The following is a 16,902-nucleotide window of genomic DNA, read 5'->3' as shown; positions in this document are numbered from 1 at the left end:
AGTACCCAACTTGAGAATTACAAGGTACAAGTTTTCATAAGGAGATACAAAAATATCAGAGCTCCCTCAGCATTCCTGTGCTTTCCCTGCAGGGAACCAACGGAAAGAAATGCCTGAGGATGGAGCAAGCTGGTATCCTGTCCCACATACTGCAGACATAACCAGCCATTTCTAGGGCTCTGAAGGACAAGAACTCCTGAATTCCCTCCAGCTCCCACCCCAGGGATTGTTCAGCATTTCTTTGAAATGGGGAAAAACCTGGAAGCCTGTCATTTCCTGCCATTTGAACTGCCTTTTGTTGCTGCCTGGCAAACCCAGGAGATGCAAAAACCAGCCACATACCAAAAACAAGCAGTATGACCACAGTCAAGCCTAGCACAACAGTTCCAATCATAACAGCGACAGCAATGACAGTGTCTGGAGAGGTCATAGTATCTGTTAAATAGAGTTGGAGAGTTGGTAAATGATTGTGTATACAAACCGTATCATCCTACTGAGCTAAGCAAACCTGAGAGAACCGCAGGTTCACTTCCCTTGAGCTGCCTGCTGTCTTCATCTATGCAAAGCTCTCTTACAGGCTATATATAAACATCTATGTTTGGTCCAACTAATTCTCCTCCCCCAGATCAGGGCCGTTCCTTTGGTGATGATCTACTGTGCATAAGGAAAAAGAAAATGCTGAACTGTTTAACCACTTAAGGTGTGATTTTCAAAAGCACTCACTGAGTGTGGGTCTAACATTCCTGCTGAAGGCAATAATTAAGTTCCCACAGGCTTAGCCAGCCTGGACGCCTACCTTTACTTCAAGACTTATCTTGTGATGCAGAGTACAGGGGCACAGAGACAAACCAGTATAAACAAGCAGAAGCAAAGCTCAGGCCCACCGTCCCATGCAGAGAGTCTCTATGAGCACTGGCAGCTAGGCTCACTGGATGAATGCAACCTTTTACCATCCCTTAGACACATAACTTTATCTGTGCAGCAATATCGTCATAAAAATAGCTGGCGTCTCTTCAGAAATCAGTGTAATTCTTCTGAATAAAGAGCTTGATTAACAGAATACGAAAGTACAGGACATACCTTTGCCCAAAACGATAGCCTCGCTGGTGTCACTATATTCACCAAGCCCCAGCCCATTTGCAGCTGCCGCTCTGAACTGGAAAGTTCCTTCTAAGTTCTCGGCCTTCCACGTGCAAATGCTGACGCAGGAGCCGTTGTAAACCACCTCCCACAAGGACTTCATTTTGCTAGTGTTGTCAGACTGCTTCCTGCAGAGGGCACAGCAAAGTAACACAGGTATATTATTAATGAAGGGAGTGCTGCTGCTGCTTCTCTCCCACTACTCATTTCAATATCACAGCTTTCACGAAATCTCTCTGCCTGCATGAAAACTCATTCTATTCATGGGGCTTTGGCTACAGAGCAGAAAATCGTACCATGCTATTTCAGCAGTGCTGGGAATCACACATCTTTAGCCTGGCAATGGAAATGAATTGCTAGAATCTTTTAGACATAAAAGGCTACAGCACTCTTCCACCTGCTTCAGTGTATGCCTCACAGCCAAGATTTCAAAACCTTTTGATTTAGCTTTCAGAAAAAAAAAAAAAGCATTTATTTTGTGTACCACGAGAGGTTTTTGTTTTCCTTGGCCTAGAGTAATTCAGTGGCTCTTGTGCATCAGGTTTCACAAGCTAAACAGGAAGCAAGTCATTGGCAGTGAAGACACAATTCTTTAGCTAGCCAGTTTCCCATAGTATCTGCTGACTGCTGGGTATATTTCTTCCTTTCTCCATTGGACTGAGATTAATTGCTCACAATAAATTCAGAGCTGATTATTCACCAACCAAAAGACAACCATTTATTTAAACTTGAAAGGCCATATCTGAAATATCATTTCATGTCACACAGGATTGTAATATTTCATGTGAAATGACCTTCATCAGTACATCAAACGCTCTTCCCACATTCTTTAATGCAGAAAAAAGGACAAACATTTCTAAACCAAAAAGATATGTGAAAACTATAATGTTCGTGTCCTTGGCACATTCACATCCTTACCATAGCTGTGTGAAAAGCAGGGGTTATATTTTAAAGGGCTATAGTTTCTTGAATACTATTGGTTTGACTTCACATTTTTCTACCTGGGTTAAAATGACCACAAGGCTCAATGTGAAATTCAGTCAAAAACATCAACATATGCACATTCTAACCACAGGAGAAAAGCATATTTCATTAAACTAAAACAACCTCCGCAATGCACTATGGATTCCAGAAGATGAGTAAGAAGCTGGAGCCTGGAGAAAGCAGCAACTAAAGCACAGCCATGACACGGGACAAGGGTCTGTCCTTTCTTTATCCATCCACAGTCAGACAGGTACAAACTGGCTGTTCGCATATCAAAATTATCATGGTCTCATAGCATGCAAGTCAGTGCTGCTGTACACTCACAGAACTGTACAGAGGAAGCTTACAGCACCAGGAAAATATGTCTGGGTAAAAACTTATATAGGTAAAGTATGCCCAGCTCCACAATGCCGTCAGTCCTTAACTGTCATAAGCGTCGAGTTAACTGAGGAAAAAAATCCTTGCTGAGTTTAAAATTTCGTTTTCTTTCATCACTCCTCTTTTAAATGATGTCATACGAATATCTCAGCAGGTGGAACCTCTTCAGTTTTAAATAAAGCCTTGCACTGACTACCTTAAAAACACCTCTCCAGCATCCTGGTCAAAAATTAGAAGTTTCAAAGTCACTGCCAACACCAGTATAGTCTAATCTGTCCATTCAGCCCCACAAGGCAAGACTAAGTGTGAATTCGCACTGTATGGATGCCTAATGAGCATGATATGTATAGTCCCGGTGATCTGTATTTGTTCACAGAACACTTGAAAAATTATCTAGTCATCCTGTCTTGGTGGGAATACCTTATGATCCTATCTGGTAACTGTAGAACATCTTTCCATAAGTCCTCTGAATTCTAAGATATTCCTCTATATATTTTCGTAGAGATTATTCACTAAATGCTTGAGAAATCTTATTTGAAGATATTTCCAAAGCTTCTTCTAATTCACCAATATTTATCCAAATATATCCCTGTATCTCAGGATTGGCCTGGAAATCTTGTTAACATATATTTTCTTCTAAAATTTTTAGGAATTTCTGGAGATGATGGGTATTGAGTTTACCTGAGGAAGAGATTGCATGAAAAGGTCCATTTGGGTCACTGATATTTCAGTTTTCCCATCAGAGTCAAACTGAAAGCCCCTGAGATCTCAGATCTATATTTGCAAGAATGATCAGTTGTATCAAGCACACTTCAAATTGTCCAACTTTAGAAAAAGTGATGAAGAGCAATTTTAACACAACCCTAATTTTAACAAAAAATAACACTAAACTGCTGACAATCAGAACAAATTAAATTGTCTTAACTTGTATATTCAAAATGGAGAAAGCAGAAATTGTTAGTCAGTTTAGAAAATTCATACTTATGCTTTTGATGCCCCTAAACTTCCTCATCAGGTCATGAACCCACTTACTCTTTAATAAAGAAGTACAAAAGAGGTTGAAGTTACAAGCAAGAATCATTCCAAGATACCAAAACACAAGGCTGATCTTCCCTCCTTGTCTGCCCAGAAGCCCAGTCAAAGACAATTTCAAAGACACAAACAACAAACTTTCAGGGCTTTCCAAAATCTGAGTTTTGTATTCAAAAGGATGCTCAACAGCTATTTCTCAGCTAGCACGCTAGAGTCGAAGTAGCTGTCATGTGCCTGTCCCACGACTCGTAGTCTCATTTCCCAAGAAACAGGTCAGCAATACGAATTGTTCGGCAGTGCAAGAGCAGTGCACCCTACCCTCTGCTTTTCATGGGGACCCTGCAGCTGTCCTCACCACCTTGGTCTTAGGACACGCAGCTGTGGAGGCCATGTGCCACAGTGAGGCCACGTCTGCCTTTCAGACAGGAGAGTGTGCTGCCAGAAATGCTGCTGCTGCTTCCCAAGCAATTTGGCCCCAGCACTTCTGGTCGCCCTCCTTCCTTAGAAGCAGTCAGGGATTTTTCTTGACCCGCATTTGCACATCATCCCAGGGCTCCCTTGGAGGGAAGTGGACAAGTGCAGCACCTTTGGCACCTGAATTAGCCAGCCAGGCTATCTCACTGGAAAGGCCAGACATAGCTGCTGGAGAGCAGCCTGCTGTCCCTCCAGGCCTAGGTGCGTCCTGTGCCAAAGAGCGCCTGCACACACAGCTTACCTGCTTTCTAAGATGTAGTAGGTCAGATTGCTGCCATTGTCTTCAGCTTTTTCCCACTGTACAGAGCTTTTAGTGTCTTCTGCTCGTTTTGGAACTCCTGGCTTACTGGGAACACCAGCTTTTGTCGAACAGAGGGAAGAAACAGAATCCTTAAGAAGGGCTAATGGGTCATAGAGCAAATTTAGACGTGCACATGGATGTGTAGACGTACAAAACAAATGAGGATCTAGACCAATAATCCTCATGGAGAATGAATTTTTGGCCTTCTCTTTGCAATGAACAAATTTCAAAATTTTCATTCACATGCAGACTTTCACCACTTATGAGTTCATATGGACATAGATATTTAATTTCAATTTCCTTCACTCTTTCCCTCTGTTCCACTTGGAAGAAAAGCTCAGTTTCCTTCCTCCTATTACATTTGCAATTGTGTGATGTATTTTTCAAACACACAATTATTGGTTCTTAATACAAGAAAATTACCTGCTAAATATTGTGTTTGATTCTTTATGTCCTGAAAACAGTCTTAAAATCTTGTTATCTTACACTAAGTGCTTACCTGTAGTTTTAAAGCTTGTTGAAGAGGAAGTGCTTTTCACTCCTGTCACATAAACTACTGTTGCTCTTACAAAGTAGTTGGTAGAAGGAAGAGTTCCTGTGAGATTACACGTATAAACAGGTCCTGCTGTGCAAGTAGTGCTTGCAGAAGAAAACCAGTCACTTTTTGTTTGCCACTAGAAAAATAAAATATCATCGTGGTCAAATTTCTCACTCTGCTGAAACTGTCACAGATCTATTCCTGGACAGATTAGCTACTTTGCCACCTTTTAATACCATAGGGGAGAGATTATGCATATGCTGTTTCAAACATGGGACTTTGTCCTCTTAGAGACCAAGGGCACAAAAACTAGTGTTTTCTTTGTTTTCAGGAGACCTACAAGTCTTGGCAGCCACAAAGGACAACAGATTAAGTGACCCCTTTGCACAGCCAAAAGGAGCCTTCCCCTCGCTTATCTCCGTGCAGCTTGTATTTCTGGCTCACCCTGATGTGCCTGTGAGTTCAGCTTGCCATGATGCAGTTGAAAGAAGGTGGTTTACAGGAACTGTGCTATGATATTTGTTTTAGGGCAGATGGTAAATGTCTGATGTAGCTCTAATGAACCTGATTACCTATATTAAGGAATCTGTTTGATCCAATTTAGCATATGACATTTTCCACATCCAGTGGTCCAGACATTAGATCTGAAGCCTCCATCCATGTTGCTATCACTGCAGCACTTACTTCCACCTTGCACACTACAAGACCAGTTTTCCTCTCCAGCATTTTCTCCTAACCCCTATCACAGGAAAATAAAATTCAGATGCTAGGTTGTTTCTGATATTTAATGTTGAAATCTCATTTCTTTTCTTTCTTGTGCAGAGCTCAGACACGATTTGTAGCTACCAGACAGTTTGGGGAGGGCAGGTAAGAAAAGGGAGGGGACTATACTGAAACAGGAGACCCGCAAGGAATTCTGGTGGGGTCATCCAGGATGTCCTTTGGCACTATGGGGTATTAAATGCTGCAGCTGCAACTCCCCCTTGTTCCTGGCAAGCACTGCCTCCATCCTGACCCCTTTGAGCCACTACGACTGATGTCACCATGCCCAAATTGGCCACTGAGACACTTCATATACATCCTGCCACCCCATCCTGCTCACCAGGACAGAATTGTGTTAAGTTTGCTCTGATATGGAAAAAATACTGAAGTGTATTTTTACCTTCTGCAGTTCAAACCAGAAGCTGGTTACATTGACGTGCAGAGGAGCTTGCCATTCTAGCTGGAAGCTGGTATTTCTGGGCACTATGTTGACAGGTGCAGCTGGAGCCTCAAAAGTTGTTGCAAAGACAGGGGCACTTTCAGAAAACCAGTTCTCATCAGGGTGAAAAGCAAGAACCTAGCAAGGAAAAGGATGAACTGCACAACACAAGACCAATTGGAAAGCTGGCTTTAGCAACTCAGATTGTTTGGAAAAACAGGTGTTTTCAAACAAGGCAATACTCAGGCAATGTGGGACCAAACATTTTGAGCCTCACAACTTCAGCGTTGCACATCTTCAAACTGAAAGTTCATGGTTTCTAGGATCCTCCCTCCCCAGAGACTCTTCTCAGTTTCTCATTTCAGCTTTCTACCAAGATTCTTCTCTTTTTTAGACCTATCTTAAATGCCACAAGCTCTTATACAGGCATGCAGATGTCATCATCACATCCTGGGCAGTGTTTTAGAATCACAAAAACACTATTTGAGAAGGGACCTAAGCCCACTGCCTTCCACTAAACCATGATCAAATAAAATAGATGTTTGTGTGCACAAATTTTTATATTTATTTATATGTATATATATATTCCCCATTATACCATCCAAATCCTTAACAACAACAAAAAAAATCTAATTAAGCACAGAACAGATCCCCAGCCATCAGCTGAATGTTTTCCGAGTCCAAGAGTGAACTGCGAAAACTACTCTCTGACTTTATTTGTGCATGTACCCAAGGGTAAGTCTGTAGACCCCATGTTTACTTGTTTGCTTTTGAAAATGTCCCTGTGATGTTAGTCTTGCTGTCCAGATGCATCATTTATTATTTTCTTCTTAGCCTAGAATTCCTTCATCTGTAAAGGGAGAAGTAATATGTTTTGTTCTAATGAATCCACATTGGAAGTTTTTAATTCCCCTGTTATCCTCTAGTTGCTTGTATACCAAAAATTTCTCCTAATATAGTCCTAATAATACTTTCGGGTACTGAAGTTGCACAAAAGTGGCCTTTCCTTTTTGAAATTAGGTGTTATATTTGCTTTCTACTAGTCCTCCGGGACTGCCCCTCTTCCAAAAGCTCTAGAAGATATTTGTGAATGTTCAGACTATTTTAACTAGTTTCTTAAGCAGTGTAAGGCCATCAGATTCTGCTGATTTGAATATGCACTACCACTAGCTACATGCAATTGTATTAAATACCTAGTCATGGGTCTCCTGTTCATAAAACCTTTTTCTTGTTATTTAGAAATCCCTGTGTTCCACCACCTTCTTGATTTTATCACCATGTCAAGCTATTCCTTTATGCTCATTCTTACAGCAATGGCACATGTGCTCAGGCAATTATTATTGGGATTATTTAAGGGGCTCACCCCTGCCCCAGCTGTCCACAGAGCCTCTCTGCCTGAGTTCCTGTCTAACAGCAGGACTGGCAGAGGAGTGAGGTATCTGCACCTCAGTTCTCACAGTTCATAGCCCAGCACAGCAACCCAAGACACCAAAGATTTCGCATGATGCTAACATGGGAGTCCATGTGAACAGTGGCAGCTGAAGGATGGATATCGCGTTCTGCTGTTTCTGCTAGACCTCCTGGTACAGGCCTGTTATTATATTTCCTATATTTCTGAGATCTATAAAAATTCCCATTTCAATTTGGCAGTTGGCAGAAGCATATAGATCTTCCTCTATCTGTAATTTGTCTGGAAAGTGGAAGCAACTACTTCTTCTATTGTACTGACAGCAACATATTTCAATGAAATCCAAAATCAGCAGGTTTGCAACCACCTTTCCATATTCTTTTCTACAGAGATTTTCTTTGAAGGCTACCAAATAGTCAAGGCCCTATCTGCATTTTTAAGTCACTGTTCATCTTCTGCCTTTGTTAAAGAGTCAACACTGATATATTGTTCTTGTTTTGAAGTCTGCATGCATATTTTGTAATATGCTTTTCTTTAAAAATGTGACTGCTGCAAGACAATCAACATTGTACTCTGTCAGCTATTAATTCAGACATGACATATATCTGCAGATTTGTCAGATGATTTTTGTGTTATGGAACTGAGGAAAGATTGTTTTTGCTAAGTAAAAAGTTATTTATTGAGGGGAAAATATCAATATCCCTGCTCTCAATAAAATAAACAGAGGTTTCTCCTTCATTAAAAGTTTCAAAACTGTTGCTTTCCTGAGAAAAGTCCTCGTCATTTGAACATGCCCTATTTGCACTCTCATAGCCTGTTTATTGAACTACACCTTATGCTTCACAAGCCAGTCACAGATCCAGGTGCCCTCCTTTGAGAGCAGACACTTCCTGTCAGCTGAGCAGCTCTTAGCATGTTGCTGCATCAAGTATCAGGACAATCACGACAGGATTGCAGCAGAAATTCCTACTTACTCTTGAGATCTGTAATATGCCCCCAGAGAGAAAAGATCTCAGTTTTAAGGATTACATCTGAAAAACCCATATAGGAAGAAAACATGATGTTTAACTTTCCTTGGTCAGAAGACTGAAGGAGTGAGAGAAGTCTGTCAAGTTTTGAGCTCATATTTTCAAAATGCAAATATAGCCTTACTTTAAAGAGGAGCAGTCTAAAGACTTGCAGGCTAATGAGCAAACAGAAGAAGCTGCTTATAACTAACTATACCTTGAATATATTCTTTGTTCTAGGCTGGAACCCACTGACAGACCAGGCAAGTGTTCCATTTGGAAATTCACTTTTTCTCAAGGGTGTTGCTGGAACAGGAGTTAATAAATTGACAGTGATTTGATAGCGGATGGATTCTAGAGGTCCATTTGGCTTCGGAGGTTCAGTCCAAGATATGTTGATAGCAGTGTCAGACAAAACCACTGTCTGAATGAAACCGACTGCCTCCGGTACTGAAACAGAAAGAAAAATGAATCACTTTTTAGGTAAGGATTTCATGAGAGAGGTTTTGTTTATTTGCTCATTTGTTTTAGAGAAGTCAGAAAATGTCAATGAGGAAGGAAAAAAGGTTATCCACACATATGATCCATTTCCAGGAGTTATACTCTACATACGCAAAACCCATATTTTTGTATAGTCAGTCAGCACACAAGTTCAAAAATATTTTGAGGGACTATTTTAGTATCTCCTTGACTATCCTACCATGCCATCAGGAAAAAAAAATGCCTGCTCTCCTATATCTTTACCTTTATAGTCCAATCACAGAACTCCTGCTCTCTTTTAGTTTCTTAATCAGCATCTCAGATCTGAAATTAGCACGATGCTTACTTGGATATGCACTAAAAAAAGTACCCATGCACTACAGCAATTGGAAAGTCTTTTCACTGATAGAAGAGTCTGAACAAAACACGGATATAACTTACAATACAGCTTATAAGGTATATTCAGAGAAGAGTTAAATTGTTTAATTCTGGTTCTGTAAATTCCACACTCAATATAATGTGAAACTGCTTTAATTTTTTTGTCTGATCTAAAAGTTAGATTTCTTTAAAAGTTATTTTGAAGCACTTTATATTGAAATCTCTGAAAGACTTAAGGTTTTGCATCGCTTCTATTTATTCCTCCTCTCTTTAAAAGGAATCATAAAATTCAAGACATTTCATATATTATAATGCAAGAGCACTTCCTCATATGACCTGAGGTTGGCCTTAGACAGACAGCCTAAATTCATATAAGATGTCACTCTTTTCACAGTAAGCCAAGAGAAGATAGATAGACATAGATATAGATAGATAGATACAGTAAAATATCATGCACCCAGCTAACGTAATGAGCCTTCTAAACTTTGGAGATGCACTACATCCATTTTCTGTGGTAAACAGAAACACTATATTCTGGCCTGTCAGTCAAATGGGCCACTAAGTAGTTTGTAAAAGACGATCAAAATATTTGCAAATACATCATGCAGGCAGGATGGAATGGAAGGGGCTATTAAATTAAACAAGGTCCCCAAAGTTCATTTCCCATAAGTCCGTATATTCCTCAGCTCTTTGTTTTGCCCAGTTTAGAGTTTCTCAATTAAAGAGTTTGTTTGTTTGTTTTTAATTTCCTTTGAGAAAAATTTCCAGAGTCCAAGAACAAAGTTATATATATTCAGCAAAATGTTATATAGGCTTTGTACAAGAAGCAGCCATCAGAAAACTCCATTTCCTAAGCATTGTTTGCCATCATTTATAATTTTGCTCAGAAATACATGCTCTAGCTTAGCTGTGTAAACGAGAAACTGTGTTGTGGGTCTGATGTCCATGCCAGCTGGTTACTCACTAACTGTTTTGGAAAAGTCAGTCCTTCTTTTGAAGCTTAGAGATCACAAGCTTTGAACTGGCATATGACATGCCCAAACTCTACATTAAAAAATTCTTTTTTCCTATTGAACTGTCCAGGTAGGAAAAAGTTAATAAGGTTTTACACTATCTAGATTCCAAAACATATCAGGATGATGAGTGCATATGTTGTTATTTATGCCTTAGCTGCAAGACTGCAGACTATTCAAGCAAAATGTGCAGAAGCTGGATGAAAGATAAATTTCCTGATTTGTTAGCTAAAACATATGTGGGGTAAGAGTGACACTCTGTGGCAAGAGCAAAGCATTTATTTTTCCAAGTCTTTTTTTTTTTTTCCTCATTCCCTCTATCTTACTATTTGTTGGAAATTTCAGATTAATCCAAGCTTTTTTCATTTTGTTTCAGAATTAAGAGAAAGACAGAGGGAGTTCACGGAGCTTCAGAGGTGTTAAATAGCTTACACACTTCAAGTGGCTCTAGCAGCATCTGGTTACAATTTAAACTAGCAGTCACATTCATGAAATTGAGAACATAAGTGCCAGGACAGATATACATGCTGGCTACATCTGGTTGGAAATTTTTCAACAAATGCAGTTTGCCACTGGAAACTGCTGTTTTGCCAGAACTGAAAAATGTGAAAAGCTCTGGATGGTGACAAAATTACCTATTAAAAATGTTCAGGGTTTGGGGGGGGGTTGTTGTTGTTGTTGCTGCTGTTCTAGGACTTTCTTTTATTTTGATTCTAGTGTTTCATTTTGCCCTGACTAGAGAATCCTGCTCCGAGTTTCATGTTTTGTGTTGACTTGAGACTGAAAAATTCCATTTCAGTGGAGTGACTCAGTCTCCCATTTCACGTGTTATCTTTCCACCAAAAGGATGCATATTGCTGCAGGATGGCTCAGATTACCACACAAAAAAGCAACAGTGTGAATACCTGCTACATCCCAACAGTACTCAATTTTATTCAGTCAGTGGGCCCTACAAATTTACCAGTGGGGACATGGATCCCTGTGCAAAATAAATGAAATCTGCTGATCATAGGCCAGCTTTTCTTACTTTTTTCTACAGTCTCCTTAGGAGTAATTTCATCATCCACATAGGATGACAGCCTATTTGCTTGATACTGCAGATGCCCAGAAATCTCATCATTAGGTGATAAAAAAATAACAAGGTTGGAAAACAATCTCCAAAGTATAGCAGGTCTTATCCCTAGAGCAGAGTAGGTTTTTTGCCTGCCCCTCTTGTTCCACTTTCTTTGGCAAGATGAAAAGATGGACTTAAGCAGAAGTTCTCCTAAGGGCTCTTCTGACCTCACCCATTCTCTCCCACAGAAGTTCCTTAGCTGTCTTCTGCCATAATTAGAGATGCTTATTGATGTACTTATTTATATTTAGCTAGTCCCTACCCTGTCCTTTTTCTGCCCCAAATGACACAGTGAACATGCAGGTCAAAAGCCCTATTTCTAGCTTTCCCATTTGGGTGTGAAAGGGGCTGAAAAGAGCACACTGTAATTATTGAAGTAGACCAAAAACATGCTAGTGGTGTTCAGGCCCAGAGATGTAAAAATGAACTGGTGTCTTTTCAGCTCAATTCACAGCGGAATAAAACTCAATATCATTAGATTTTCACAGGGCAGAACCTGTATTACCCTAGGAAGCACTAATTATGAGAGCAGTGTCAACACTGGCAGCCAAGAAGAAAAAGTCTTAGTGTTGCATACATCCCACACACACCTAAACACGTATAACATATGCATTCAAGCACAGCTTATTGAAAGGATGGTCCAAGGCAGAAACTGCAACTGTTTAGCCATTTTTAATCATAGTTTATCTTTCCTCAGGAAGACAACAGCTAAAAGCAGTAAAGAACATATACATTTCTTATGACTCTTACAGATTCCTCAAGTCTGGTCTCCAAATCCTTCTGAAGATTACATTTTACCGATTACACAGATCACATTTTAAGCAGAAAATTTCTGTACTTTGCAATTTATAACCAAAACCAATGCACACCTTTCTTTGAGATGAAAATTCCAAACAAAATCAGAACAAAGTGTGAAACAAACCTCCATAAAGAGTTGTGCCAATTATCTCTTTTCCTATGGACAGCTGTTCAGAAGAATCAGAGTAGTAGTTTTTTGCTGCAACTTGTATGGCATAACTTGAAAATGGCTGTAGGTTTTCTATGACTGCTATAGGCCCCTGAAATTCCTGCAACTTAGAATCAGATAATAAGCATGTATTCTTAGAAAAGAGACAGCTACATGTCACCCCAATCAACTGTCAATGAAACAGGAATGTTAAAAAAAATAATGCAGTAGCACTTTTGTATTCTAATACAATTTAGTGTGTATAAAGATGATAAAATGACAGTTTGGGAAATAGATCAGTACAATCCTAAGGATGCGATTTAGGATACCAGCAAAAAAGCTGAGGCTGTAGTTAGTGTGGCTATAATACCACACTGTTCAGCAGCTAGTACTTGAATAGAAAATGGTATAGTTAAAAAAAAAAAAAGTAATAGAAAAAAAATTACTAGGGCAAGTACAACTACCACAATACACAAAGCCAAACCATATGGCTGCCAGACAGTCTCAACAGTTATTTAAACAGATTAATATCAACCACAACTGCACTTTTTACAAGTAGAAACTGAAGACCAGTTTCAACAAAATTTTAGCAAGGGCATGTTAAAAAGTTGAGGAGTACTTGTACAAAGGAAAACTAAGAAATCTACCATTTAAACAAAGAACTCCAAACAGATGAGAATTGCTGCTGGCTATATAGCAGGGGAAAAAATGTCTGTGAGAGAGTTCCAGAATGGTTCATAAAATTATTAGATGTGATATCACATCCCCTGTCAATATATATCACATCACATGCCTTTTTGTTCCAAAATAGCCATACCACTGTTTTTTGCAGTATGCCAGACAAATGGTAGGTTGAGCTCCTGTGGTTTTTAGTCACTCCTTTGAGAAATACCAGATATGTCAGCGTAGGCTGGGATATGCCAGGGCACAGCTGCTGTGGTGAGACAGATGGCAAACTTAACACAAAACTGCTGTTCGTCGTATTAAGTATAGTAGGTTTCTCAGTGTCTGGTGTTAGGCTCAGGCATCTTTTATCTAGAAAGACACCCAAAATTTCAAAAATATAATTACTGCTAGAACAATCCAAATTTGCCTGTTTTTCTACCACCATTCATATGAGAAAGTAGTACCAAAAAGTGTTCCCTTTTCTTTGGTTTCACAAATATAAACTGAATGTAACATGAATGCAACATGTTTAATTGTACCTGAATGTGACATATTTGATTACTTTGGTGGCTGCAAAAGTAGCATTCACCAAAATAAGTGCATGTTTATCTTTCATAAATGAATACAGACTTACTAAATTATTTAGGTTCTTCTTTAGGTACCTAAATACCTTGGAAATCCTAGTCTTAATTGCTGTGTTATCAAGGGCAGTATAGACTGTTGAGTCCAAACTTGCTTGTCACAGCAAAGAATTGCAGAGTAGAGGGTAACTTTCCCAAGCAAGGAAATATTTTCTCTCTTTTCTTCCAACAGGTTCTCAATTGTAAAGTTCGTAGTAACAATAAGGAAAGGCGAGACAGGTTTTGGAAGGAGAAAGGGTGCATATAGGGAGAAAAGAGTAGAAAAATACTCTTCAATAACATACAAAGGGTAACAGAAGACAAACCTTATCAGTGTATGTATTTTTAAAAATTAATTAAAACTATATATTCAAATGGACTTGCTGCCAAGAGGCTGGAGGAAAAGATTAAGGCATGTACATGGGGGAGAGGGCACTAGGACAAAAGTTTGCCCTGAGGCCTGAACAACTGACCTCCTTGTCAGGATCTTTCCTCCCTACGTGAGCAACCCTTCCATTCCCACCAGAGGCAGGTTCAAGTACATAAGGGAAGGAGAATAACAAAATCTGTTTGACAGAAACAAATGTAAGGTTGAGCTTTTGTCAATTTTATAGTTTCTTAGAGTAGTAACATTCCCATGGGAAAAATCCCAGATGGAATAAAAAATTGAGTCATTTTCAGAATTAAAGTTTCTGTCAGGCAGTTCCACAGAAATATGTTTACCCTGACAAGAAAATCCTTCACTACATATTCAGTCCCCTTCCTCCTAACCCTGAAGAGAAATCATTCTCTCACAAAATCTGTGACAGGACAATAATTTTCACTGAGTGCTTCTGATGTGTTAAATGATCAATTGACATCACATCTCTAGATAGCAATTAAATAGGTTAGAATGAAAGAAAACTCTAGCACAACTGCATGCACACATCATGAAAGCAATAAAAAGCATGACAGTCAACCCAGTTGGTCTTTGCAAATATCATTTTTTCACATATACACCATTTGATTTCAACACTGAGGAGTAAATAGGATTTTTCTTATTTTGCTGCTTTCATTTCTTTTCCTCTTAAAAGCTTTTGTAGACAATTCTGTGCATTTTCCCCCCCCCCTTCAGAATGCCAAATCAGTGTTTTCCTCTAAATATACTTCTAGGAGTCAACGTAAATGAGAAGAGCTCTGTGGGGATCTCTGGGTAGAAACAATCCCTGAGGACTGAACTTCAGGGCTTTCCTCTCTTCATCAACTAAGCCCACATAGCCTGGTGTCACTGCAGGAAACCCTGTCCCTGTAGATAGGGATAGGGACTGGTACACTCTGCACCAGTGCCAAGCCCACACAGACCTCATGGGGACTACCTTGCCCAAAGTGCTGGTAAGAATAGCCTGGGCACTGGTCAGAGCAGCTGTGAGCAGGAATAATTCTACTGGATGGCCAAAACAGCATGAAATTCTTTCATTCCAAAGAAGTCCAGCCCAAATAAAATATTCTTTTGTATATTTGCCAGATTCTTATGCAAAATTTAAGTTAAAGAATTATTTTTCGTATATTCAGCATTCTAGTATGCGTTTGAAACCTCCCCACTTACAAACATAATTGCTATAGGTACCATGACTTGTAAAATTAGTTTTTATTTTTCTTTTGTTATGCTTCTATGACAGTTTGTTCAAAACATTAGGAGTTCTAAGTGAAGCTTGGGTCTACTAGCATGTAAACTGTAATTGCCTCTCAGGCATTTCTTTTCAAATCACTTTAATAAGCAGAGTTCTTGTTTGTTTGTCTCTGGAAATGCTTACATTTGTTTTCAGCTTTGCACACTTCTGAACAACAGCAGAAGTCATCATCATAATGGGGATCGTTAGCAAACCCTTGCAACAACACTTTGTGGCTACAGACCATCGTTGGGATACAGTGTTTGCTGGTTTTCTGTGTTTCAACATTCGCCACCTTTTCTAAATCTGCAAGTTCCAGTCAATTCTGAAAATAGATATGCTCTGGCATTAACATCCTGAGGCTTTGAAGCATGGGCAATCTTAATTATCATGACCTCCCATGTGACCTCACACAAGGCCAGTCCTTATTTTCATCCTTTTTACAATGTGCATAGTGAATTGTTTCCCTCTTGAATGTGTCTGCAGCCAGCAAGCATATTTTACATAAATACATGTACCATGATTTGCAATTCGAATGCATGCTCTGCAACAAATTTGTTACATTTACAAAAAACCCAAATCCCTGCTACCTGGATATGGTTGTACTGTTGTGCTGTAGGCGAAGATTTTCAACTCATGATTTGCTCTCCTCTGAAAATAGAGTTTTTTGCTTTCTTTATTTGCTCGATGAATTGCAGTGTACTCCTTTGTTTCAGCACTCCAATATATAAATTCCTTATCTACAGTCAGGCTGCCAACTTTCATATCTGTGGCAAAACATTGTATATTTAAGTTTTAGAATAAACCCTGAAAAGACAATTTTAAAAGAAAGTATGTATGTTTGTATTCACTGCAAGTCAGTGTGGGTGAGTATCTCAATCATACCATGTTTTCAGAGACCTTCCCTGGAAAAGATATATTTTCTGATAGGTCTCCCAAAACGGAGACATTTTGTTATTTGGGTTTACAAATGCGCATTTGAGGGCTTTTCATTATCTTTAGTTATGAGAACTGCAATCCAATTAACAAACACCACAAATCATGTAATACAAGAATGAAAGTCATCTGTAGAAACTTTCATCATTTTTCCAAAATGAAAAATGCAAAGCTCTGCCATCTCCCAGGAACAATTAAGGCAGCTCCTTTGGTAAAAGGACAATTTTACACAGCACTCTTCTAGTATAGAGCTGAAAACTGAGCAATGAAGACCAGGGTTTATAAGACAGTCAACGCAGATGAGTTGCCATACAATACTCTACTAGCATGAAGTGCCCTCCCCACATCTAACATTAAAGTCTGCAATGCCACTTTCAGGCATAACCTAGTATTGTATCTTCTTATACAGATAAGCTGTAATGGGCATATCTGATATTATACTACTGCAAAATAATGTGCTAATACTATAAAGTGATATCTACTGACAAGTAGCCTTTGATGTCGTAACATCTCCATTTGACTGACACGCTACTAGAATACACATATGCATCAACAAATATCCCCACACCGCTTTCCTCTGCTTTGTATCAAGAGGGTACAAAACTGAAAACACAGAACACAAGCCTTTTTGTCTGCC

The 16,902-nt window shown here is 39.3% G+C and overlaps 1 protein-coding gene across 1 annotated transcript in view; it reads right to left on the bottom strand.

Annotated features, from left to right (window-relative positions):
- Positions 1-16,902, bottom strand: part of ROS1 (ROS proto-oncogene 1, receptor tyrosine kinase) — a 75,833-nt gene that overhangs the window by 24,435 nt on the left and 34,496 nt on the right. The window contains exons 27-35 of the mRNA XM_013958947.2: positions 15,920-16,096; positions 13,212-13,429; positions 12,371-12,515; positions 8,681-8,913; positions 6,010-6,186; positions 4,809-4,983; positions 4,250-4,367; positions 1,081-1,268; positions 343-435 (exon numbers count right to left, since the gene is read on the bottom strand). Coding sequence (XP_013814401.2) covers positions 343-435; positions 1,081-1,268; positions 4,250-4,367; positions 4,809-4,983; positions 6,010-6,186; positions 8,681-8,913; positions 12,371-12,515; positions 13,212-13,429; positions 15,920-16,096 — 1,524 coding nt within the window. The remainder of the gene's footprint in view (positions 1-342; positions 436-1,080; positions 1,269-4,249; positions 4,368-4,808; positions 4,984-6,009; positions 6,187-8,680; positions 8,914-12,370; positions 12,516-13,211; positions 13,430-15,919; positions 16,097-16,902) is intronic.

This window comes from Apteryx mantelli, chromosome 3 (assembly GCF_036417845.1).
Source record: "Apteryx mantelli isolate bAptMan1 chromosome 3, bAptMan1.hap1, whole genome shotgun sequence".
NCBI lineage: Eukaryota > Metazoa > Chordata > Aves > Apterygiformes > Apterygidae > Apteryx > Apteryx mantelli.
The sequence above is the reverse complement of the archived record's forward strand: the minus strand, read 5'-3'. Positions and strand labels throughout refer to the sequence as shown.